This window comes from Cetorhinus maximus, chromosome 7 (genome assembly GCF_964194155.1).
Source record: "Cetorhinus maximus chromosome 7, sCetMax3.hap1.1, whole genome shotgun sequence".
Taxonomy (NCBI): Eukaryota; Metazoa; Chordata; class Chondrichthyes; order Lamniformes; family Cetorhinidae; genus Cetorhinus; species Cetorhinus maximus.
Window position 1 is genome coordinate 90,316,954 of NC_135885.1, and position 27,298 is coordinate 90,344,251.

General features: G+C 40.3%; 1 protein-coding gene across 4 annotated transcripts in view; it reads right to left on the minus strand.

Annotated features, from left to right (window-relative positions):
* tpp2 (tripeptidyl peptidase 2) overlaps nt 1-27,298 on the minus strand; it is a 172,354-nt gene that overhangs the window by 26,066 nt on the left and 118,990 nt on the right. For 3 of the 4 annotated variants that reach the window (XM_078545858.1, XM_078545860.1, XM_078545861.1), the window contains 3 exons: nt 26,012-26,256; nt 22,002-22,080; nt 20,842-20,880 (listed from right to left, as the gene is read on the minus strand). In XM_078545858.1, coding sequence (XP_078401984.1) covers nt 20,842-20,880; nt 22,002-22,080; nt 26,012-26,256 — 363 coding nt within the window. The remainder of the gene's footprint in view (nt 1-20,841; nt 20,881-22,001; nt 22,081-26,011; nt 26,257-27,298) is intronic. The other variant, XM_078545859.1, reaches the window with a different exon arrangement.

The following is a 27,298-nucleotide window of genomic DNA, read 5'->3' on the forward strand; positions in this document are numbered from 1 at the left end:
ACATGCAGAAAATGTTATATTTTCATTTAATGGAATACCACAGTCAATACAACCACAGAGGTGAATGTCGAGGCAGGACACGTTCGATCTCCAACAATTTCGTTGACATCTCTACTGAGGAAAGTAGTTTGTTTCTACCAAAAAAATAGCTGAGTGCTACTATAGCACTGTAAACACAGTGAACTGAACAGCAGCACTTCCAAAAAGAACATTCCCTCATAGAGTATAAAAATAGGGAAGTATTGTTGCAACTGTACAAGGCATTGGTGAGACCACACCTAGAGTATTGTGCACAGTTTTGGTCCCCTTACTTGAGGAAGGATGTAGTTGCACTGGAGGCGGTTCTGAGGAGGTTCATTAGATTGACTCCAGAGATGTGGGGCTTGTCTTATGAGGAGAGATTGAGCAGGTTAGGCCTATACTCGCTAGAGTTTAGAAGGATGAGAGGAGATCTAATTGAGGTATATAAGATGCTAAAGGGGATAGACAAAGTAGACGTGGAGCGGATGTTTCCTCTTCTGGGGCATTCTAGAACGAGAGGCCATAGTTTTAGGCTAAGGGGTGGTAGATTTAAATCAGAGATGAGGAGGAATTACTTTTCTCAAAGGGTCGTGAATCTGTGGAATTCACTATCTCAGAGTGCAGTGGATGCCGGGGTGCTGAATAAATTTAAGGAGGAGATAGACAGATTTTTAATTAGTAATGGGTAGAAAGGTTATGGGGACAGGGCGGGAAATTGGAGTTGAGGCCGAAATGAGATCAGCCATGATTGTAATGAATGGCGGGGCAGGCTCGAGGGGCTGAATTGCCTACTCCTGCTCCTAGTTCTTATGTACCCAAGTACATTCAGACATCATCTTGCTTTTAATAGGGAGTGTTTTGGCTTCTGTTGGCAAGTTAACAGGGGCCACACTGTTTACACTTTTACCAGCATAATTTAATTTGAGGAGTGTTACAAATGAAAGAATGGCTCTGGTCTATATATCTCTGGAAAAGTATTTTAGAATTTTGAATAAAATTTTGCAGAAATTTGTTACAGATATACAACAAAATAAATACATGTTGTTTATACAGTGATGTGGACTGAGTAATGGATACCTGCGTAGATGTAAACTTCGTGCATGCTAACTACTCAAATGTTGCAAGTACACATATGCAAATTTCATGTATTCTAGTTAGTGCAAAATCTGGTTAGAGACTTTTCCAGTCTGGTCAAAATACGATGACGCCAGGCCAGAGCCAAAGTTACAGTTCCAACTTTAACATTGCTTCTGGCTACTGTTCTTATTTGAAAATGCTTCCTGTAGGGTATTTTGCTATCAATTTTACCAGCATGCTTTAGCTTGGTTACAGTCCAGTCTGCAAACTGCAGTAAAAATGCTCAGGTCCATATTCACACCTGTGAATTCCAAGATGGTACTTTCAGATTACCGGTTGCTAATGGAAAATGCTGAGCAAAGATAGTATGCTTGAGTTGGATGGGGGGATGGTATCAGAATGGGGGGAGTGAAAAGAAAACAGGAAACAAGGAGGGGTTTAAAAAAAAGATAAAACCAAGCCAAAAACAAAAAAGAGCGGCACGGCACTACCTGCACCTCCTAGCAGTAGTTACAGAGCAGCAATAGAAGAGGCTTGGAGAGCAGGTCGCTTTCCCACCTTCTCAGCTGGGCAATTATACATGCATGGGGGACCTAAAATAGGGGTAAAAATAACTTTTAAAATGGGGATAAAAATGAATCTAAGTAAAATTATTTAGCACTGTGTTGTCACATAAACATAAACATGAACATAAAGAGGAAGAGAAGAGAGAGATAATCAGGTGTATCTCATGCAACTAGAAATTTGTCAGCTGGAAACAAACTTTATTTTTTTAATAAAGTAAAAGCGTTCCAGGCACATAGAAATTACAAGAACAGGACTTTCTGCCCAACTAGATTGTGATGGTGTTTATCTGCCACACAAGCAGTAGTCTTTGCCCCATGTACCTCTAATCATTCATTTGTTCACTTATCTATCCACTTCTTAAATGCTAATAGGGTTTTTTGGCTTCAATCAGTAACCCTGGTGGTACATTCCACAGCCTCATAATCTTTTGTGCAAAATGTTTTGTCTGCTCTTCTGATACCCTCTGTCACTTTAACAGTTTCCAATTTCCTGGTCCTGTCTAATCTTCACTATGGATGTTTAATCCCTCTGTACCTCCATCGCCCACCAGGATAGTCTGAGGGCACTCCCACTTTTCCTTGAATGGAGGCTCAGTTTCCATCCGCCATCCTTCTTTGCCTGGCTGAACTTGTTTGCACATTTCACAAATTCTCCTTCAACTCTACTCACTGCCTCCAAATAAAAAAGTGTTGCTATGGGTACCCACATGGGTCTTAGATCTGCTGCCTTTTCGTGGGATATGTGAAACATTCCTTGTTCCAGTCCTACTCGCCTCCCTCACCTTTCTTCCCAGTACGTTGATGACTATGCTGGTGCATTTCCTGCTCTTGCCCAGAATTGGAAAATTTCATCAACTTTGCTTCTAATTTCCACCCTTCTCTCATCTTCAAATGGTTCATTACTGACTCTTCCCTTCGTCGACCTCTCTGGCTTTGTTTCTGGGGAAAGGCTATCAACAAATATTTAATGTATGCCCACTAGGTTCCAGCTACTTCGACTACACTTCCTCATACCTTTCTTCCTGTACAGACTCCATTCTGTTCTCTCAGTCTCTCTCTGTCCACATTGCATCTGTTCCGATGATGCAACCTTCAACAGAGGATCCTCTACCCACCACTCCCCCGAACCCAACCCTGCAACTGTGGTTGGCAGGACCTCGAATGAGTCCATCACATTTCCTGTACTTCTGCTCTCATCCATTTCCCTCCTTGCTGGAACCACAATAACAATAAAACAACGTGGGATCTGCTTTTAGTTGAACAAAGCCTATTTCCAGCAAAAGAGGTCTTACTTTAAAAAAAAATTAATTTATGGGATGTGGGCGTCACTGGCTAGACCAGCATTTATTTCCTATCCTTAATTGCCCTGAGAAAGTGGTGGCGAGCTGTTTTCTTGAACTGGTACAGTCCCTGTGTTGTAGGCACACCAAAAGTGCTGTTAGGAAGGGAGTTCCTGGATTTTGACACAGAGACAGTGAAGGAACAGCGATATATTTCCAAGTCAGGATGTTGAGTGGCTTGGAAGGGAATTTCCAGGTGATGGTGTTCCCATATATCTGCTGCTCTTCTCCTTTTAGATGGTAGCGGTCGTGGGTTTGGAAGGTTATGCCTAAGGAGCCTCGGTGCATTCTTGTAGTGCATCTTGTAGATGGTACAGGCTGCTGCCACTGCTCGTCGGTGATGGAGGGAGTGGATGTTTGTGGAAGGGTGCCAATCAAGTGGGCTGCTTTGCCCTGGATGGTGACAAGCTTCTTGTTGGAGCTGCACTCATCCAAGCAAGTGGAGAGTATTCCATCACACTCCTGATTTGTGCTTTGTAGATGGTTGACAGGTTTTGGGGAGTCATGAAGTGAGTTTCTCGTCACAGGATTTCTAGCCTCTGACCTGCTCTTGTAGCCACAGTATTTATATGACCAGTTCAGTTCAGTTTCTGGTCAATGGTATCCCCCCAGGATGTTGATAGTGGGGAATTCAGAGCTGAACGTCAGGGGGCGATGGTTAGATTCTCTCTTGTTGGAGATGGTAATTGCCTGGCACTTGTGTGGCACGAATGGTACTTGCCACTGGTCAGCTCAAGCCTGGATATTGTCCAGATCTTGCTGCATTTGGACATGGACTGCTTCAGTATCTGAGGAGTTGCGAATGTGCAATCAGCAGCGAACATCCCCATTTCCGACCTTATGATGGAAGGAAGGTCATTGATGAAGCAGCTGAAGATGGTTGGGCCTAGGACACTAACCTGAAGAAGTCCTGCTGTGATGTCCTGGAACTGAGATGATTATAACCTCCAACAACCACAACCATCTTCCTTTGTGCTAGGTATGACTCCAACCAGCAGAGAGTTTTCCCCCCCCGATTCCCATTGACACCAGTTTTGCGAGGGCTCCTTGATGCCACACTCAGTCATATGCTGCCTTGATGTCAAGGGCAGTCACTCTCACTTCACCTCTGGAGTTCAGCTCTTTTGCCCATGGTTGAACCAAGGCTGTAATGAGGTCAGAAGCTGAGTGACCCTGGTGGAACCCAAACTGAGCATCAGTGCTATCAAGCAGCAATTGCTAAGCAATTGCTGCTTGATAGCACTGTTGATGACCCCTTCCATCACTTGATTGATGATGGGGTGGTAATTGGCAGGTTGGATTTGTCCTGCTTTTTGTGTACAGGACACACCTGGGCAATTTTCCACATTGCTGGGTAGATGCCAGTGCTGTAGCTGTGCTGGAACAGCTTGGCTAGGGGCACGGCAAGTTCTGAAGCACAAGTCTTCAGTACTATTGTCGGAATATTGTCAGGGCCCATAGCCTTTGCAGTATCCAGTGCAGTCAGCCGTTTCTTGATATCACGTGGAGTAGAATGAATTGGCTGAACACTGGCATCATTTTTAGGTATGCCTGGTGCTGCTCCTGGCATGCCCTCCTGCACTCTTCATTGAACCAGGGTTGATCCCTGGCTTGGCGATAATGGTGGAATGGGGGATATGCCAGACCATTAGGTTGCAGATTGTAGTTGAGTACAATTCTGCTGCTGCTGATGGTTCACAGCGCCTCATGGATGCCCAGTCTTGAGTTGCTAGATCTGTTTGAAATTAAGTCCCTCCCGACTATACATCATTGTGCCGCCACCTCTGCTAGGTCTGTCCTGCCAATGGGACAGGACGTACCCAGGGATGGTGATGGTGGTGCCTGGGACTTGATCTGTAAGTATGATTCTGTGAGTATGACCATGTTGCTTGACTAGTTTGTGAGACAGCTCTCCCAATTTTGGCACAAGCCCCCAGATGTTAGTAAGGAGGACTTCGCAGAGTCAACAGGGCTGCGCTTGCTGTTGTCATTTCCGGTGCCTAGGCCGATGACGGGTGGTTTGTCCGGTTTCATTCCTTTTTATTGACTTTTTAGTGGTTTGATACAACTGAGTGGCTTGCTAGGCCATTTCAGAGGGCATTTAAGAGTCAATCACATTGCTGTGGGTCTGGAGTCACATGTAGGCCACACCACGTGAGGACAGCAGATTTCCTTCCCTAAAGGACATTAGTGAACCAGATGGGTTTTTATGACAATGGACAATAGTTTCATGGTCATCATTAGACTTTCAATTCCAGATTTTTAACCTCATTTTAGTCTTAGAGGTCCAATTTGCAAAGACTTTTTCAGTACAAATCCACCAATGCGACAAAGATGGCTGGTCTATTCCTCAGAATTCTCTCCAACTCTCTGACTCCCTTTGTCTTGCCTCTCATTCATTTATCTTCAAGTATATTAGCAACCACCAAAACTTTACGATCATGAGGACTTCTACTCCTGGTTCTTACGCAACTGTTCTGTGATCCTTATGTCATTGTCTTATCCATTCAAACTATGGCCTTTATTTCCACTTTTAAGTCTGTTGGGTTTATTATGGTGAGATCTCTCTCTTTCACTATAAGACACACTTTCTGCAGTTTGTGGTTGTTTTCTAATCTAAGTCACTTCCAGACTCACGATTACTACTTGCACTGTACTTTCTCACTTTCCACTCTTTTACCCCATTCTGTCAGTTCATGGAATCACTTCTTAAACTGTCATCCTGAATATTCAACCAAAATTTAAATTTACTAGTAGCTTTTCTTGCACCTCTCACAATTGTCACAGCTCTCCATTCATTGGACTCCTCTGGAACATGTCACCAGTGTACTCACTGTGGGTAATTGTTCTGTTGATATGATGGCTCTATTGTGTGTAATGGTCACTCAGATAACCACTATCAAGCCCTTGATCTACTCCATTCTGTTCCTTAGGACTCTCATCACAAAAAACATGAATCTTTGAGGTACAAAGTGCCTCGTTCATGCTATCAGCTGAACAGAGACCAATATTTTATAATTAATTCCAGTTAATCTTGAGGGATGAACCTTAACAGTTTGATTGCCAAGTTTGAGAAGTACTGTCTTACTATCATGATCTATTACACTACCTGGGCCTTCCCATACCTTACAATGCTCTCTTTTATAGTATACCAAATCTTCTGAATTGAGTGCTATCTCAGAAGGTCTAACACGATGCCTCAGTGCTCTACAAATGTTCTTTGTTGTGTCCCATGAGAAATGTGTCTTCGATGGAATGATCCTAACTTCCTACTCCTCGCATATTTCCCATATGTGAATGATATTTTTGCTATATTTAAATCCGCAGCTGTATGTAATAATTTCCTTACATGTCTTAATGGGCTCCATCCTGCGCTCAAATTCACCTTTGAAATGGAGCAGTCAAATGAACTCCCCTTCTTTGATGTACTAGTTGAGAAATTTGCCAGGGAGTTCTCTACCATGGTCTGCTGCAAGCTTACTTTCACTGATCAATATATGTGTTGAGATTCTTACAGTTCCACACACTGAGAGATTGGTGTTATCAGAAACGTCGTAAACAGGATCCATTTACTCACCAAGCAAGCTTGATGCAAAATTGGGTGGGATAATGACTACCTTGATCAAATAATTTCACGCTGTATATCATGCAAATTCATGGACGGGCATAAAGCCGTCACTTTCAGTCCTGAAAAATGCCCAGTTTACCTTAAGTTACCATGCAAGGGCAAGATATCGCAAAAATTTGAGCAATAGGTGAAGCTAGCTGTTTCACGCTGCTACTATGCAGTAGTAACATGTGTGGCATTTGCCACTATCAGGATGCTGCTGTCAAGTCAAAAGGACGTTCAGCTCATCGCAAAAATAATGTGGTATATGAATTTCAGTGCCAGTGTGATGCTAGGTATGTAGGCCATACGTCCCAAAAACTGGTGGATCGTATCAAACAGCATGTTCCAGCCACTGTTCGCAATGGGCAAGGTATGGATCGTACCCAACCAGCCCGTGCTCGCAAAACTCAAAACACAGTGTCCAACATTAGATGTGATTCCCTGATTAGACAACATTGGATAAATAATCCTCATTGTGCTAAGAATTAATCTGACAACCAATTTAAGATTGCCAGTCGGGCTTGCAGTGTGGCACATTTGTGTGTACTGGAAGCTACATATATTAACACACGGGGCCTTGTTCTTTGCAGACAGAGAGAACATGTACACACAATGCACCTATTTCAGCTAAACAAAATAAATGACAGCCATTCACTGACTCATTCCTCAGAGCAATGCCTTGACCAATCAGGGTCAAGCTGCCTGGTTTAAATTTCAAACAATATTTGCCAGTTAACTGTCAGCCACCATCACTGGTGCATTCTCCATGGCAACACCTCTACCAGAGTCCACTTGCCAACAAATCAGCACTCTCTTCACATACAGATTAACTTGTTGTTTTCCCCTTGTATTGGCATTCTTGTGAAGTGTTCTGATGAGTGTAAGACAAAAAGCTTTGATGTCTCTTTTCTCAGCAATGCTCAAGTTATGTATCACCGAATGACTAATTTTATGTCTAATTCCTTTCTTACCCTTACTATATATTAATGTAAAAATACTATACCTCATATCTAGGTCAATAAATGTAAGATGAAAATATTTCTGTCTTTGTCACATATAGATCCATGGCAAACTACCTCGTTAAAGTTACGCATAAATAGGATGTGCAGGCAACTGCTGATATTTCTTACGGATTGCATAATTCGCAGTAATCTCATTAGCCTCGCATACTCATCAATTACACCTGGATCTTTGAGCACGATTTTTATCATTGACAAGGTGGCTGAGCAAATTGTCTATTTAACTTTAAAACAATTGGTTGTTTTTCTCTCTTGCCACTATCACCTGATGCCACTTATACTTGCCTAACCTTCTGACGAGGAACATTTGTTAAGGGGATACAATATCCTGATCGGACAAACTACTATTCAACCAATTTCCCCACAAAACAATTGTCATCACATGTTCCATGCCAAGAATCATTTGTGCCTTTTTCATGGAAAGCTTACTCAACAGCACAGGAATCTCAATCGAGACTACATCAGTGTAATAAAATGACTTACTCCAGTTATTTTACATGGAATTACCACTCTCCTGAGTGACCTCAAGGCATTGTCATTGTCAAACCTCAAGCAGGTGGTAACGTTAAGGTCATTAACTTTGCGTCAATCATTACAACTTAGTGAGTCAAGATAAAATTTTAACCAAACTATCTCACATACCGTTGAAGTACGATAGTACAAGAAAGACTATAAGCCCTGGCAACATCCCAGCTGTAGTGCTGAAGGCTTGGGCTCCAGAGCCAGATGTATCCTGGTGCAAGCTGTTCCAGTACAGCCAGAACAGTGGCATCTAAGCACAATGTGAAAAATTGACCAGGTATGTCCTGTGCACAAAAAGGTCAAATCCAATCTGGTCAGTCTACCCTCAATCAGCAAAGGGATAGAAGGTGTCGTCAACAGTACTATCAGGTGGCATTTACACACCAGTAGATCACTCACAAATGCTTAATTTGGGTTCCACCAGGATTACTCAGCTTCAAACTACATTATGACCTTGGCCCAAACATAGACAAAAGAGCTGAATTCAAGAGGTGAGGTGAGAGTGACTACCCTTGACATCATGTCAGCATCTGACCGAGTGTGACATCAAGGAACCAGAGTAAAATTGAAGTCAATGGGAATAAGGGGGAAACTCTCCACTGGTTCAAATCATACCTAGGACAAAAGGAAGATGGGTGTGGTTGTTAGAGGCAAATCATTTCAGCCCTAGGACACTGCTGCAGGAGTTCCTCAAGATAATATCCCAGGCCCAAACAATTTCAGCTGCTTCATCAATGAGCTTTCCTCTATCATGAGGTCACAAATGGAGAAATTCACTGATGGTTGTACACTCTTTGGTTAGATTCGCAACTCCTCAGATACTGAAGCAGTCCATGCCCGCATGCAGCAAGAACTGGATAACATGCAGGCTTGGACTGATAAGTGGCATTTGTGCCACACAAATGTCAGGCAGTGACCATCTCAAACAAAAGAGAATCTAATCATCTCCCCTTGACATTCAACAGCATTATCATCGCTGAATATCCCACCATCAACATCCTGGAGCTTACCATTAACAGGACCAGCCATATAAACACTGGGGCTATAAGAGCCAATAAAAGCCTGGGAATTCTGTGGCAAGTAACTCACCTTCTGATCCCCCAAAGCCTGTCCACCATTTACAAGGCTTAAGTTAGGAGTTTGATGGAATACTCTCCACTTGCCTGGGTAAGTGCAGCTTCAACAACACTCAAGAAACTCTACATCATTTGGGACTAACCAGCCTGCTTGATTGGCTCCCCGTCCACCACCTTAAATATGCCATCTCTCCACCACTGGTGCACAGTTGCACTAGTGTGTACTACCTACAAAATATGATGCAGCAACTGCCAAGCTTCCTTCGACAGCAACCTTCCTAACTTGTGGCCCTAACAACAAGAACAAGAGCAGTAGGTGCATGGGAGCACCATCACCAAGCATCAAGTTCCCCGCCATTTTGACTTGGAACTATATCGCAGTTCCTTCACTGTCACTGGATCAAAATCCTGGAACTCCCTTCCTAACAGCACTGTCAGTGAACCTACACCACATGGACTGCACCAGTTCAAAAAGGCAGTTCACCACCACCTTCGCAAGAGCAATTAGGGATGGGCATCAAATGTCAGCCTTTTCTGCTATCTCTACAACCCACAAATGAATTTAAAAAATGCATTTGCACCATACAATTAAAGGAGCCCACTCTTGTAGATTCATCACATGATGAAAACTCCCTGTAATCAATATTATCTGTTCAGATTCATCAGCGTCATTATTGCCATTAACTTCCTCAGAATCATTTTCTTCATTTGTCATTTCACAGACTCTTCTTCTTTGCTGCATAATAATAGTCACATCTAAGGCATGTTATTAACTTTTCCTTGGGCATTCCCAGGACTCATTCATCCATTTCCAATTTAGTCTTCTGTTGATATAGCTAAATTTGCTATAGGTGCTTTCATCACCATTCTGTTTGTCTTCAATCCTTGCATACCTACACCTGGTATCTGGAATATTTCAAAGCCTGGTAACCATCGACTTTTCTATTCTTTGTGGCACCACTGAATGCCTCATTTATTCCATGGAGGCTGAAGGGAATGACTGTTTCTCCAGGAAATCTATAAAAGCAACAGACGTCCGATCCAACCAAGTCCTTTTCTGAGAACTGAATGCTAATTAGGCCCAGTTGCCTGTCCATATGAGACACCTTAGCATAATCTATTAATTTAAAGGCTAGTATCATACCAGGAATCCGCAACATAAACTGGTTGACAAAAGGTTGACAAAGTTCAAGTCCTTGATATATTCTTCTGTGGAATGGCTGCCTGTTTGCGGAAAGCTCTTAAATTCTGACAAGGCCCCCAAGGAGTCTGTTAGAGTGCGAAAACCTTTATCAACATCCAACTGTGCAGCATTCATCTCAGAAAACACTTTAAATTTCCGACTTTGTGCAGGAAGTGTAAAGAAAATATTATTCTTTTTTTCAATTTACTGCGGGATACTGTGAAGCAGGCTTGTGCGGACTGTGTGTAGGTTGTGTGCATGTGGCCATGTGATCTTAAAGAGAGTGCTGTGCAAGCACAGTAGTGTGCAGGAAGCAGCTTCTAGCCACCCCAGAGAAGTGTCTGGTTGTTCCAGAAAGCAAGGTTTTGTTACAAGCCTTGGATTTCCATTGTTGAGTAAGAGGGAGAGGGAAGCTTGTGAAATACTTCTCCTACAGCAACAGTGGGTGCCTTGTGGTAATATTGTGGATGTTTTATAGATCAAGAATCTATAGGTACTGTTGCCTGGAAAAGGGTGTTGATTTGTGACACAAAAACAAAAATAAAAATACCTGGCAAAACTCAGCAGGTCTGACAGCATCTGCGGAGAGGAACACAGTTATTCCTCTGTTAATTAACTGTATTCCTCTCCACAGATGCTGTCAGACCTGCTGAGTTTTTCCAGGTATTTTTATTTTTGTTTTGGATTTCCACCATCTGCAGTTTTTTGCTTTTATCTTAGTGTTAATTTGTGAGTCTCGCTGAGTAAAAGTCCTTTGGGAAATGTTATTAGACTTATTTTAAATGTAACTGTAATCTTGTGTGTTTAAGTTTTCTTTTCTTTTGATAATAAATGTTTTAATTTAATATTTAAAATCTACAAAAGTGGTAGTGGGATCTTTTCTTCTGACTTCAGTACACATACCTTCTTGTAACAAAATACAAATTGCAAATCATTGTGATAGCTTGGCCAAGTTTCCCTTTGGGATTTGGTCAGCCTAACACTTACCACCTGCCAGATCATAACAGAAGCGACAACACCATGACAATGCCTCATTTTCTCTTTGGTAGAGTAGTAACATGTCTTCATATCAACCTCATTCTTTAACTTGTGATACAACTCAAATTCAGATAACATTAGAGGATAATCATGCACCAACAATTTAAGTTAGGCTTGCTTTCTGTCATTTTCCACAATGGCAGATGCAATCTTAGCTTTAGGTCCAAAAGAAAAATATTTTTGAGACGAGGGGGTGGAGTTTCCAGTCCCCTGTGACGGGTTTAATGGCGGGTGGGTGGGGGGACGACGACAACGCACCGGGAGCTGAAAAATAGGTTCCCTGCCAGCGTCAAATGACGGTGGGAATTTGCACTCCTGCCTGCGATGCTGGGTCTCCATTCCCACCAGAGGCTGGCGTGAAACCGATTTGCATCCCATTAATGGGATGCAGATGAAGGCCCGACTGGAATCACATGCCCCTGGCCCCGATCATCCACACCTCCAGCAGAAAATCACGTTGCTCCAGAATACGTCTGGACCAACATGGCATGTATATGTTGGCACTTACCTGAAGACGGCCTGAGGCAGCCTGCGGAGATCAGGATGGAGGGGCCTCTAGCGACCATGTACCCTGGAACACGCAGCGATGGGTGGGGGAACATCTATCAGGTGGATCTTCTAGCTTTACATTCTTCCAGGAGGTCCATCTTCCAGCTTCAGAGTCTTCCAGCTGGTCCAGCTTCAGAGTCTTCCAGCTGGTCCAGCTTCAGAGTCTTCCAGCTGGTCCAGCTTCAGAGTCTTCCAGCTGGTCCAGCTTCAGAGTCTTCCAGGAGGTTCATCTTCCAGCTTCAGGGTGTTCCTGGAGGTCCATCCTCTAGCTTCAAACTGTTTCTGGAGGTCCATCTTCTATGTTCAGGAGGTCCAACTTCTATCTTCAATGGCAGGTCAGTAATGGAAGGCTCCCGGATATGATAGCAGGGAGCAAGCCACCCAGCCTGCCCCGCCGCACGATATGTCAGGAAACCCCCGACTGCATAATTAATGAGGCTGGGGTCGTGCAATATGACGTGAATTCACAGTGGGGTCCGTGGCGGGAAACACTCCCCGCTCCCGCCATGGGACTTCGTCCTAGAATGGAAAATTCTGCCCATGGTTTCCAATCTTTAGGCAATCATTCTCTGCTACTATGTCAGAACTCTGATAGCCAGATGGTGAGGGATAAAACTGCAGCCTAGCCTTCATACATTGACAAGCTTGTATATACAGAGACATACGTTATTTTAAGATTGTGCACATCTAACCAACAACCCCTCTTTTAATCTGCTCCTTTATTTTTGAGCACATGAGACCCCCCAATAAATGTTCACCACCTGAATACAATTAAACGCCCAATTGGTGTACAATTAACAGCAATGACCACCAACACACTTAATTGGGTAGGTCTATCAGGAATGTTGCTGAGATGTTACTGTCAGGGACGATTTTCCTTCCTTGTCTTTATGCCTTTGTTCAAAACTTGAGTAAAAAAATATTTGGTGATTACCACAGCCTACTGACATTAACATATGATGATTGATAGACTGTGCATCGACAAATATAATCTCAGATTATATATCTATTAAAGGAAATGTTTAGAAGCAGATGGTAATAGCCACCTTTCTGTTGCACTCCCAGGTTGAATAGTTGACTTCAAAAAAAATGAACTCAAAGAATTTCGATTGGCATAAAAGATATCTCGGGTTACTCAGCATTACTTCTGGCTGGAGATCCAAACTCCATGGGTGTACCAAAAATTCACATCATTCCACAATGATTGCATTAAGATCTAAGGGAGATAGTCAAATCAAAAAATGCTGCCACTCATCAAATTGTGCAAGAAATATGCTCTTATTAAAAGGTGTTTACTGTTTCTGTGAATTATTCAATCTGTAAAGAAATCTACTGGTTTTAGCCATTGTTTTGATGGAGTTGTGTTTTCTACCTTATGAAACTGTTAGGAAAATACAGGCTGCATCCCAAATGCTCTCAAGCAGATGGTATTGTTACGATTGTCGACCAGGCCCCAAAATTTTGGTACGATCCTGGACCAGCCACCTCCCCAAATTATTATGACCCCAGTTGAGATCCTCAAATTTTGGTAGGACCCCAGAAGAGACCCCCAAATTTCATTACGATCCTTTTAAGGGCCGGTAACCTTTTAATTAAAGTAGACGAAATTTGAGATCTCAGTTACTCAGACAATAAAGCTACAAGATTCCAGCTTTAAACAAGAAATTTTACTATACAAAAATCAACAAAGCAGTCAATATTCTATCTTATACTTTAACATACAGAATTAACATGAGATAAACATAAATTAAAAGGCAAACTGGGGTTGAACACACCACGAACTGCACATTAAATGGCAGACATCACCAAGACAAGTTCCCCGAATTACTCAGCAACCCACCCAGATGACAGTCTTCATTGTGAGTCATAAAACCTTTCCAAAATTCTGTATTCCTCACGAGGGATTTCAGCTCCTCTTCCAAGAGCTAGTCTGATCCCCAGCCAACAGCACCATGGGTACAAGCCTCACCCAAAAGGCACACTATTCCAGATCTCTCTCAAATCTACTCCCAGGTCCAACCTTCTTGATATATTTTCCAGCTGAGCTGACCTGCTACTGAGACTGCGTCGCCCTGTTTTGGCCAGGCTCCACTCCAGTGTTAAAATGCAGGCACGGTTCCAGTTTCTCAGCCACACAGCTGCCAACAACTACTTCTAGGCTTCCCCCGAGCCCCGATTTCCTCAGCAGCACCAAGCAACCTCTGCTCTAGGGCTTCCCTGAGCCCCAACTTCTCAGCAGCAGGGAGCAATCCCTCATCCTGTGTGCTTCCCTCAGCCCCAACTCTTAGCAGCACAGAACTAACAGCACTTGACATTTCTCTAAGTCCCCCTCAGCAGCATGGAGATAATGGCAGCACTCCTGCTGCACGGCGCTGACTCTCCTCTTTGCCGCCCTTTGTACTGATCTGTGGCCTTTTTAAATCTCCCAACAGGGTTCCGGCCCTGTTCTTAAGTGTGGTCTGATGAGTCCAAGCTGGGTAGATATTGTACCTTAAATGTTACCCCCACAGGAGCTTATTTACAAAAGCACACTGACAAAAAAAAGATAGATTCCCTCACAATATAATAACTAGGGAGTATTGCTGAAGAAGAGACATGCTATCGAAGCTTTTTGTCTTGCACTCATCAGGATAGTTCACAAGAATACCAACAGTAAAGGGAACAATAATTCATACTACATGAGAAGACAGTACTGATCGGTTGGCAAGTGAACTCTGATTGGTAGTTGCGCTGCCATGGAGAATGCGCCAGGGAACAGTTAACAGTCAAGCTCTTGTTTGAATGCAAACCAGACATGTTGACTCTGATTGGTCAAGGCATTGCCATGGGAAATGCTGCCCCCCAAGCTTTTGTTTAGCTGAAAAAAAATGGCAATGCCTCTACCAAACAACAGTCCACTCGCCAACCAATCAGCACTCTCTTCTCATGCTGTATAAATTGTTGTTCCCTTTACTGTTGGTATTCTTGCGAACTGTCCTGATGAGTGCAAGACAAAAAGCTTCAACAGCATGTCTCTTTTTTCAACAATACTCAAGTTCTGTTCTAGCAAACAACTAGGGAGTACTTGTTAATTCTGAGTATGTTATCTCAGGCATGGGACAATAACAGCATAGGAGATTTGATCTGTTTATACAAGTCAACTCGAGTGTGAACTGTAATACTCCACATTTTCCCCCCACCATAAAGTAAAATCTATATTTTAAAAATTACGCTTCCTAAACCGTTCCGTGCCTTTCTTTCTTTTTTTAAGATACTCCTTAAAACCTACCTCTTTAACCAAGCTTTTGGCCTTCTGCCCTAATACCACCTTATGTGGCTTGGTTTCAGATTTTGATTTATAATGCTCCTGCGAAGCTCCTTGGGACAACTTATTATGTTTAAGGTATTTTAAAAGTATAAGGTGTTGTTGTATACAACAAGACTGCACAATATGACCTACACTGAAAAGTATTAGTCCTACAAGACTTAAAAACACACATCATCTTTAGGCTAATATTTTGCTATTTGATCGTAATAGTTTTACGACAGTAAAGCAAAGTCCATAGATTGTTAGTTTCATGATGGATGATAACAAATATTACAGATAGTAATTTGATATAAACAAAAATGCCACACATCAATTCATTCTTTAATATCTTAAAAGGAGTTAGGTAAAAATGATAAAGAGTTGCTATAACTTAAGAATATTAACACTGATTACTTATTCAAGAAAGCTTTCTAAACAATACTTCCTCAGTAACTCACAGGACAGATGAATCTTGATCTGCTCAAAATTCACCCGATGGGATTGTTCTATCTTCCTCAAAAATAGAAGCTATCTGCATGATGAGTAGGGAATCATATAACTGAGATTATTTCAATTGCATCAGTAGTAAGGAAACCAAAATAAAGTGACCAACATGCATTGATACAGTGCATTTTACATAATGCAATCTCAAAGTGCTTCACAAAGTGGCAACAAAACCACTAATAGCAGGAGTTAGAAAAGTTAGAGGGAGTGATTTCAGGCATTTTAAAAGATTAAACTCTGAACATTTTTTTCAAGATGGAGAGGGAAGTAGCAAAGCAGAAGGAGGACACTTCCTGAGAGCAGAGTTCTAATGTCTGAAAGGTTAAGCCACTGGTGATGGAACGGAGAGATGGGTATACAGGAAGTCAGAGTTAGAAAAACCGGTGGATTAGAATTGGGATTAATGAAAATAAGCATCCTGAATTGTTGTGATGATGAGAAATTGTGAAAGTCTACTTAGCTGAGAGGGATTCAGTACACGACAGAATACGGATGGTGGAGTTTTGAATAGATCAGAGTTTGTGTGTTTAGGACTTCTGAGGCAAGGGATGAGAGCACTGGTATAGTTAAGTCTGGAAGCAACGAAGGTAGGATGAAAGGTTCAGCAGTGGTGGGGAAGAGGCATGGATGGTGATGGGCTATATTACAATGTGGAAATAGGGGCTTAAAGCTCAACTCAGGGTCAAACAGAGCACTTCTATTGTGTACCATCAGGTTCTGTCTGAGCAGGCAGCTGGTGAAGAGCCTACTTGGTTGTTAAGATTCTGGTGAGAATTGAAGAAGATTGTTCTGGTCTTGAAATTGTTAAGTTTGAGAAAGTTTTAGCTCAGACACAATTGATGTCAGATGTAGAGATAGCACAACAGTCATCAAGTTAGGGGTGCTGTAGAGAGGTAAAGCTGAATATCCTTTCATGAAATATGTCACATATATATTATATAGAAACCATTGGCCAGTCAACCAAATGCAGGAGCTCCCTCAACATTTGTGAGAAAACCAAAGTCATATGCTGCTGGCTCTGGATTTCATCCCGCCCTTTCATCAATGAATGTACCATTAAAAAAAAATCACTGACAGTTTGTTAATTCATCAATACAGGAAAATATTGTTTAATGTCCTTCATTCCACTTGCATCATTCATCATGCATTGTGGAGTGCCAGATTTGAAATTGAAATACAAAAATACAAGATTTTAATTCTAAATAATGCTTGCAAACTAGCTAATGGCATACATTTTGACTAATCCACTAAGTTATTTTACATTTTTTTTCAAGGAACGAAAAACCCCTTTATATTTTTGAGTACAAAAGAAACAAGAGCACTGGGGAAGAACAAAACAATAAACTTTTCACTGATAACAATGCTCCCTAAAGAACACAATAAAGAATGGATGAGAAGGAGATTTGGTACACTTTTGTAAGGGACCTGACTGCATATTTTAATTAAAAGGCAATCTTCCCTGAAAAGCCCAAAAATGATATATAGCAATCTCTCAGATCATGTTTAAGTTTACAGTCCACCCTTTTCAGATTGTTGTAATTTCACTCCTCCTTTCCAACAAGGATTTTTCTTCTCTTTTCAACCTTCTCAAAGAGTGAACTTTTATCTTGTTAACGTTCCACAAGTGCTGTACATGAACATACACCACTCATGCATGAGCGTTAACCTCAAAATTGCCAGGAAACCATTTGACAATATGGACATCGCACCTAAATCTAATCCTGTTCTCACCCAATATACAAGAGCACTTTAGGCATGGATCACTGTATAGCAATGAGAAGCGAGAACCTTGGAAAACTACCAATCTCAGCCAACAAAAGCCCATAGTTTGTTGGAATGAAATGAAGGAAGAGCAGCGTAAGATTAAAGAGGACAGGCTAATGTAATTTATTTAATTTCAGAGCTAAGGAATCTTGAATTTGTTCTTTTAAACACCTGTAATATTCTCTCCCTTTCCAAATTTGCCTCAATATTCACACTAAATATTCGATGGAAAGCATTCCAAAACAGGACTTCCCGTCAGAAGATTAAATGAATGGGATAGAATAGATAATCTATTAAAGGGGAATTCTGATGAGCCATACTTTTTTTTGTTTCATGCTTTGTTATACTCATACTTCAAGCCAAACTTTCAAAGTAGATGGATAATGCTAAAATGTTCAATGAATGTTCACCTCTCTACTGGTGCTTGCAGTGTTTCAGAATTTGCCTAAGGATTGATTCTTTTCTTCGTGTTCGAGGCTCGGCAGCAAATATCATGAGGCTATTTGATTATGGAGAGAACTCCAGTCAAATTAACCCAAATCCCACTCTTTCCTGATGTCCACGCATGCCCAATTTATGCAGGCATCAACAGATGATGGCAGAGGTCAGGACATATCAGGATTGCATGGTATGTGAGACTTAATGGCACAATAGATAGTGACTTTATCTAGTAAACCATTGCGAAACTGAGGAAAAGAATTTTAATATGACAGTCTAAAGAAATAGATGAAAAAATTCTATCAATAGGGCTGGTTACAGATTTCAAGAGTTAAATTAAGGCACACTGTTAACAGATAGCCAAGAAGAATGCACACAATGTACTTTAGTGCTAATGTAGATGCAAGATGCTAATATCTTATTGGGTAGTATCAAAGGAAATATGTGTCAAGCTTGATAAATCCTAATTTCATACAGTCTACTCCTGACAATTCAGTTATGTTCCACACAAAAAACGAATTTTCCAATAATTTGATTAAGCAGCAAATAACACAAAGTGAACTGTTATGTTTTTGAATTGAACGCTTGAATTATCAGATAACTTGAATTAAGCAACTTTGCACAAAGTGTGTTTGTATAACATGCTTTCGCACTTCTGGAGTACCACAGTAGTATGGATGCAACTTAAGTTGCTATTTAGTCTCCAGTTGTAATAATTGTCATTTTTATTTTCCAAATGTTAATGAAAATAAACAAAATTTTGTCCGAGGAAGAACATCAATTAATAGCAAATCTTAGGATTCAAGTTTCCACCCTGCAAAAATAAATTTTGACTAGTTTTAGGTTGTCGGTAATATTTTTAAAAAATATCTGCAAAGTGACCATGATTACATAGGATTTATGACACGGAAACAGATTATTCGGTCCAATCAGTCCATGCAGGTGGTTATGTTCCACTCAAGCCTCCTGCTATCTTTCATCTAAATCTATTATAATGTTCTATTCCTTTCTCCCTCAAATGCTTGTCACGCTTCCCCTTAAATGCATCTATACTATTTGCTTCAACCACTCCCTGTGGTAGCAAGTTCCACATTCTTACTACTCTTATAGTGATGGCCTCTAGTTATGCTCTTCCCACAAAAAGAAATATTCTCTCTGTATCCATTCTGTCAAAACCTTTTATAATTTTAAAGACCTCTATGAGGTCATCCCTCAGCCTTTCTCCACGGATGCTGCCTGACCTTCCGTGTATTTCTAGCACTTTCTGTTTTTATTCTCTGCTTTTCAATTCTATCCTTTTAGAAAGAAAATCTAGTGCTTGGTTTGCTTTTTTAAAAATGGTCTTGCTGACCTGTGAAACATATTTTAGTGATTGATCCCTTTGTTGCTCAACCCCACCTAGACCTGCATCTTCCAAGTAAAACGTGGCCTCCCTAGCTTCCTACCAAAATGCACTCCCTCATATTTATCTGTGTTCAACTTTATTATTTGCCCATTTTGCATGTTTATTAATGTCCTCCTGTAATTTGGGGTTCTCCTCAGTATTGACTGACCCCCCCAATTTGATGTCATCCGTAAATTTAGATATTGTGTTTTAGATTCCAAAGTCCACATTGTTAAACATCTCACCTTCTGCCACTCTGAATAACCACCCTTTACTCCCACCCTCTGCTTTCTGTCTTGAAGCCAACTAGCAATCCTTTTTGCCACTTCTCCCCGGCTCCACATTATCTAACCTTACTCATTAGTCTATTATAGGGCACCTTATCATAGGCCTTTGGAAAAGCCAGATAAATTATATCCACTGCATTAACATTGTCTATTCTCTCTGTTACCTCCTCAAAAAAAAAACAATAAGGTTATTTCTAGATGTTTTTCTATTCTCTCCTTCTGCAGGGATTTCGTTACTTTTCCTACCACTGACATTAAGATGACTGGTCTATAATTTCCTGGACATGTTCTGTCCCCCTTCTTGAATATAGGGATTACATTATCTATTTGCAGTCTTTTGGCAGAACACCCTTTTCTAACAAATTATTAAAAATGTGTAGTAATGCTGTTTAAAGAGCAAAAGAGTTACCACAATCTGAAAAGTTTTTTTTGAACCATTGAATTAATTTTGCTTTGTTATCAGAACAGTCCAAAGGAGGCATCATGCTGCAGTGGTATAAACTTGTAGGATGCCTGACCCATGGTTTCTGAAACCACCTGCTGACAATATGCCCTGTAGGCCAATTATCATATCAGAACCCTGATCTGGCAAGATAACACTAAAAACCAAATGATTTTAAGAACTGTTGAGCAAATAATTTACTTCCTTTAAAAAAAAACATAGGATTTAGTTAATAATGAAATGATCTCTTAACTTCAAAATCATACCAAATAGCATCAAAATTTACATCAAACAATAAATATAGAATATATTTATTGCAAAAGAGCAATGATTTGCAAGTGTTTGCATAATTTTCTTAGAAAATGCAGCTTTTTAATTGAATTGTACTTGCATCAAGCAGTTGCTGTGTGTCCAAAGTTAAGAGGCAAAGTAGCAATTCAGCAATAGAAGTAAATGGTAACTCCACCCAAATTATAATTTATTCTGAAATACCTTCCCAAACAACCAATTCCACTTGATCACAAAGGGAACTGCATGATGAAAAAAAATGATATCCTTATAGGTTTTTATAGTTCTCTTTAGTCAGAGCAATAATTTAACATGGTTGAGGTTAAATAGTATAATATATATATAAAATGTCCCAATGTGCATTGAAAGATCTCAGAAATTTCAGCCAGACTGTAAAAATTGTTAGAATCACAATAAATAGCGTAGTGACAGATGACAATGCAGTACCTTTTTAAATTTTCCTTGACGTTTTGAAGCAGCCTGCCCCTGGGAGTCAGAACAACATACTGTAAGAAAACATGCAGACACTGCACAATTTGGAGACCTTCTCTAATATATCTTGGGGTTTTATTGGTACCCTTTTTGAAAAGAAACAAAAAACTGCCAACTCAAGATCGACAATAAGAACTCCCTTACTGGAAGTAGCTACATAGTTGTAGACTAGGAGACTTAATTTAATTTCAAACAGATGAGAAAAGCTAGACTTTGATCTAAACAGATGTAATGAAACATAACAGAATTTTAGATCAAGCTATACTAAACTATCCTATGCTATACAGCATTCTTCTCAGTGGTTGAAGTCATTCTCATCTATGTTTGATGTAAAATCACTTCCTGCCACATAAAATAGAATTGCCAAATATTTTAATTCTGATGTTAACATTTTTTTAAAAACTGTTGCCATCATTCACGTGTAAAATTCATAATTGCTGATCTACAGTAAGAAATTTATGGCAGTATGTAGAAGTAACTAGATTACATAGCTACAAAATGTACAAACATGAAATATGTATAGGAGCAAATGAAAGCTAGATAAAATATCAACCATTTTTTATTCACTTAAATATTTTCAAAACTTTAAAATGGCACATTAGTAAATAAATCTAAATTGCCCTGTATTCTTACATTTTAACAACATGCAAGTTTAACAACCTGTAATTGTATTCTCTTTATCCATACTACTTATTATTTGAATCTGGCAAGTTGTAGGCAAAGCCTGCAAGTGTTTTTTTATTATAAGGGGGAGCTTTATTCAAAACATTCTGCTAATATTTTGTGCCTGTTGTATTTGTATGGTGCTTTTACACAAAGAAGATACAGCTGCAAAAATCAGGGAACTTTATTCTGTCTAAATATGCCTGAATAGTATAAATTATCTAATAACATAGAAACATCAAAAGCAAACAACTCTCGAGTTCAAATATTCCAAGGTGCATGCAAAAGCAGAAACCAATAAAAAGTACTGGTATTTTTGAATGGAAGTGTTATAAAAGCAGAGGTTTACATATCAGACAGCTTTAGAAAGAAAAAGGATAAATTAGATAAAATACACTGCATAGTGAAATAAAGGCCCATCCCTGGAAGATTTGGAAGAGTCATGTACTCACAGCTTTCTTTCCTAGTTCACCCTTTGACAGCGTTAACGTTCCTGACAGGTAACAACCTGGCCCTGTTCCTTTAGGAATCCTAGAATTAATCATGCAAAGTTAGAATGCAGCAGAGAAGAGAGAGACTGTGATACCACTTCATATTTAGACTTCGCCTGTATGTCGTCAAATTCAGCAATTACTTTGTAGTGGAAATGACCACTACTGACTAAAAAAAAATGAATGAAAAGGGTATAATTAAGCTAAAATTAATTCTAAAGATTATATTCAATTGTCAACATGAAATATTTGGAAATTACTTGTTCATTTAGAATGTCAAAATCTGTACTGAATTTATATAGCCCATACCCAGTGAGCAGGTATTTCCTTGAAAATATTTCTTATAGGTAAACCCATTATACTACCTGTAATTTCAGTTATGTCTATGGGCAGCTGCAATGGCACAGCTGATGGTAATTGCTGAGCTGTTCAAATCCCAAAGGGAAACTTGAAACAACTGCCACAACTGGTTTTGCAATTTATATAAATTTCGAGATGCGTGCCTTGAATTCAGTAGTAATAAGACCACCAAGACTTGCAGGTTTTTACAAAACTAGATTAAACATTTATTAACAAGAAAAACAATTTTTAAATACATACATAGATCTACAAATTACTACTATGGTAACTTTTAAATCCCCTAATCAATCTAACTCCCAATTACACTTTTGTAAAGGCAGCAGTAAGGCACATAGATTTTAAAAGACCCAGCCAAGCTGACACACAATACCCTGAACCAGTCAAATTCAAAGTGAGTTTTCTTAACTTCAGTTCTTTGAAGACAGCAGCTTGAAGCATAGATGCTGAATGCTTTTCGCTCTTGTTAGATATTAAAAATGCCTCCCCTTATACAAAGCCTTGGTTCCTTTATAAATATTTTCCCCTTTGAATGCAAATTCCCATTGTTTCACTGTCTTTGGACTTCACCTTTCTGATAAAAAAAATCCCTCAAAGTACTAAGTTTTATCAGTAATCTTTGGGAAAAACGGGAGGGCGTGTGCCCGACCCGCTTGAGCATAAAATGGCGCGCATTGACGTTGGGTGAGCGTCCTGACATCAACACGCAGTCATGCGTTATTTCGGCCTGCACTCGTGCACCGGAGTTGGCAGCGCGCCCACTGACAATTAAAAGGCCTGTTAAGGCTATTAACAAGATTATTAACTGAAACTTATCGTTGCCCGTCCAATCTTACGGTTGGCCTTTGCACTTTTTAGGAAATCTCATCCATGGGCAGGATGAGGTTTCCTAAAGCAAACAAAAATAAAAGTTTTAAAATTTTATTAATAACATGTCCCTGCTGAGGGGACATGTTTTATGACATTTTTCAGTTTTTTTTTTGGAAAATTCTTCATCTCCTTGATGCAGCTCTGTGCCTCAAGGAGATTCTGAAGCGTGCACTCAAGTGCAGGCGCAAAGTTCGCACTCACCCTCCTGCCCCCGCCCGCAGAGGGAGCACTGCCGCTCGCGTTTCACGCTGAGCCGGCCTTAATTGACATGGGCTAAATTCTGCCCACTGTTTCTGAACTTTACCTGGCTATGAGGGAGTGAAATTTTACTCCCTCTTTTGAAAACAATCTAGTCTGGTTTATTTAAAAATGCAAATGTTCCCTTGGCACCTATGTTTACCTACTTAACATTTGAAACCTAGCTCATCTTCTACCACATCAAAACCTTCAGGCCAGCTGCCTTTAGTCCAATTAAGTCACACACACCCACATACACACACACCACTATTTCACAATAAATTCCGATAAGATTGAGAATTATTATATCTTCCTCCTGACAGTAGCACATTGTTTGAAGCATTTAAACTGCAAGGGTATCCGACCTTGCTTGCAGAACCTAACCCAGCCAGGCATCCCACCCAGCTCAAGTGTCTGTGCTAACTCCTAAATTTGCTGAACCATGTGAAGCTGAGGTCATTTCCTTTTTAAAGTGAATTTTAGCAACCTCTGAAAATTTCTGACCTATAATTCCTGACACCCTGCAGATGCTGTGACAATCGCAAATGGTGAAATATAAATCAAGAGGTACACACGTATTCCCAACTCCTCAAACTAAAACGATTTTTATACCAAGTGTCAAAAAGATACATTAGCAGCTCATTCCCTCCATCCGAGAAGGATGTTGTGACTAAACTCCATCACCATCTCCTCCCTTACCTATTCAGTATGAATGAATTTTCTGGGAGTAGGAGAAGGTGGCAGCACCACTCTAACACACTCATATAAGTACAATGTTGCCTCAGTGGGTGTGTGGAAATGAAGGAAAGATGCCCTGTTCGCAAAGCAGAATTCTATCTCCTGATTGTAGGAAACACTGACACCAGTAATCACTGAGAAGAATCTTGGGTCTTTCAAGAAGGAAGTTTTCCATACTGAGAAAAAATTTCAGCTCCTGGTGGAGAGATGCATTAAAATTACCTCCCAACTGGTGCAGCAAAACTGAGGAACCCTACCCTTCCTACCGCTGTCCCTCTTTTCCTCAGCCCTCACCTCTCCCCTTTCCCTTCATCTCTTTTCACACGTTCTACATTTTCCCTCTTTCTGCCTTGCATTTCTATCCCTCCCCCTCGTTGCATTTCTCCCGTCTTCTATGCTCTCTCCATTTCTCTCTCCCCCACACCATATTTTGTTCCATCTCTTCCCCTCTCCCTCCTCCGATTCACCAGACCACTTGTACATTAAAATATTTTGATAATGCTGTCTACAAAGCTGGTTTTGATTAAAATTTTACAAGATTACTCAGTCTTGGCAGTCATTTTATGACTTGCTATTCTGCTACATAAAGAAATGCAACCTTTACAGTGTTATCACTTCTCCCAGAAATAATGTAACCTGTTTCTCACAATAAATTTATTTTATAGGTTGTAAAGACCTAAATGCCCAAATCCCAGCCAGGTGCTCATAATGTTGCCTCCAAGATTAGTCTCTCTCTGTTGAATACAGGAGCAATCAATTAATCTAGTCATTACTAGCAGTAATACCAATCAAGGTGGTGGAAGATGTATCTGAGTTTATGAAGTAAACAATGATTAGCAGTGAAATAACTATTAAAAATTATAAAACTTAAAGACTAAATAAAGAATCATAGGAAGCTAAAAGGGCATGGGTGATGGATAGGGCCATTATGGAAACTTTGCACAGTTCATTAGATAAACATTGAATCAAAAACTATAAAACACTTAAAATGTAATCTTTTACCAGGAACCATTTTACCATTGTTACCATATTTTGTAGCCCTTGCACAATCTTTATATATTCTGCTGTCATAGAGGAATGGACACTGAACAGCAAATTACAACATTTTAGCAGCACCCGCCAATTGAACAACCTGTTCAAGCTTAGCATCCTATTTGGTTCCAAGCTCAGCTTCTGACCACCGACTATCTCCCTTACTAAAATCGCCTATTCCCACTTCTGAGATATTGTCCATCTCCACTCCTGCCTCAGCACATTACCAGCTGAAACTCTCATTTCCTATTCCAATGCTTTCCTGGCCAGCCTCTTTTTCTGTAAACACGAGCTCATCCAAAACTCTGCTGCCTATATCCTAACTTGCATTAAGTTCTGTTCACCCATCACTTTAAAATTCTCATCATTGATTTCAAATCCCTCCCTTGGCCTCACACACTCCCGCCATCCCACAATATTTGTAACTTCCTCTGGCCCTACAATTCTGGCCTCATGTGCAACCCCAATTTTCATCACTCCACCATTGGCAGTCATGTATTCAGCTGCCTAAGCTCTGAAATGCCCTCCCTAAGTCTCTCTATTCCTTTAAGATACTCTTTAAAACTCCTTCGTCCAAACCTTTGTCCTAATATTCCCTTATATGGCTTGGCATCAAATTTTGTTTGATCATGCTCCCATGAAGGGCCTTGTGATATTCCACTACATTTCAAACAATATGTAAATGCATGTTGTTTTATTGTTGAAATTAAAATTCTGATGCAGCAATATTTACTTACTTATCATCAGGAAGAGAAGTAACAAAGAAAGGCTGCGAGCAGTTTGGTGGTAGAGTCAAACTGTTGTTTTTTTTCTTGCCTAGAAGTGCACTGCTGTGATTGTCATAAACATCTAAATTCAGAGGACTGGTAAGTCTATGGGATACAATAATTGGAAGGTCCTTAAGGCGTTCTAGCTCACTAAGCTGTTCATGACGCACTTGCAGCCGGATGGTATAGTCTCCCTTCTCCAACTTCAGAGAATACTGTTGTAAAGAAAAGTGAAAGGTATACATCAGATTGTTCTTTAGAAATCTGTCATTTATTTTCAGTTTAAAATGTGAATGAGCAATTTGTTTCAGCATTAATAACACTTATTAAATAGGTGAAGACAAAAGAAGCATTTTTGAAAAGGATATGGCAGCATTGCAGAGCAGCTATTTAGGTAATGATACCCAGAGTATGGCAGGAAGGGACAGAGTGTAAACAATAAAAAAAAGCAGCAAATAGGGTCAATAATAGAAAAAATGGTAAAACAGCAAAATTAATGGCTCTTCACTTAAATGCACGAAGTATACGGAACAAAGTAAATGAATTAACGGCACAAATAGAGGTTAAGGGATATGATCTTATAGCCATTACGGAGATATGGTTACAAAGAGGTCAAAGCTGGGAACCAAATATTCAGGGGGACGTGGCTTTTCAAAATGACAGGCAGGAAGGAAAGAGTGGTGGGATAGCTTTGTTAGTACGAGATGGAATAAGTATGATAGCAAGAAATGATCTTGGATTGGAAGATGCAGAATCCATATGGGTGCAGGTAAGAAATAATAAGGGAAAGAAGACACTGGTGGGAGTAGTCTATAGGCCCCCTAACAGTAGCTATACTGTAGGACAGAGAATGAATCAGGAGATAATGAGGTCATGTAAAAAAAGGCAGTATATTAATCACGGGGGACTTTAAACTTCATGTAGATTGGGAAAATCAAATTGGCAGAGGTAACCACGAGCAAGAATTCATAGAGTGTATTTAGGGCAGTTTCCTAGAACAATTGTGGATCCAATCAGGGATCAGGCTATTTTGGGTCTGGAAATGTGTAATGAGGCAGGTTTAATAAATGATCTCAGAGTAAAAGTTCCCCCAGGAAACAGTAACCATAACATGGTAAAAATTTAGCATTCAGTTTGAGAATGAGAAACTAGGGTTGGAAACATCTGTGCTAAACTTAAATAAGGGTAATTACAAAGGAATGAGGGCAGAGTTGGCTGGAGTGGACTGGGAAAGGAGTTTAGCAGAAAAGACGGTTG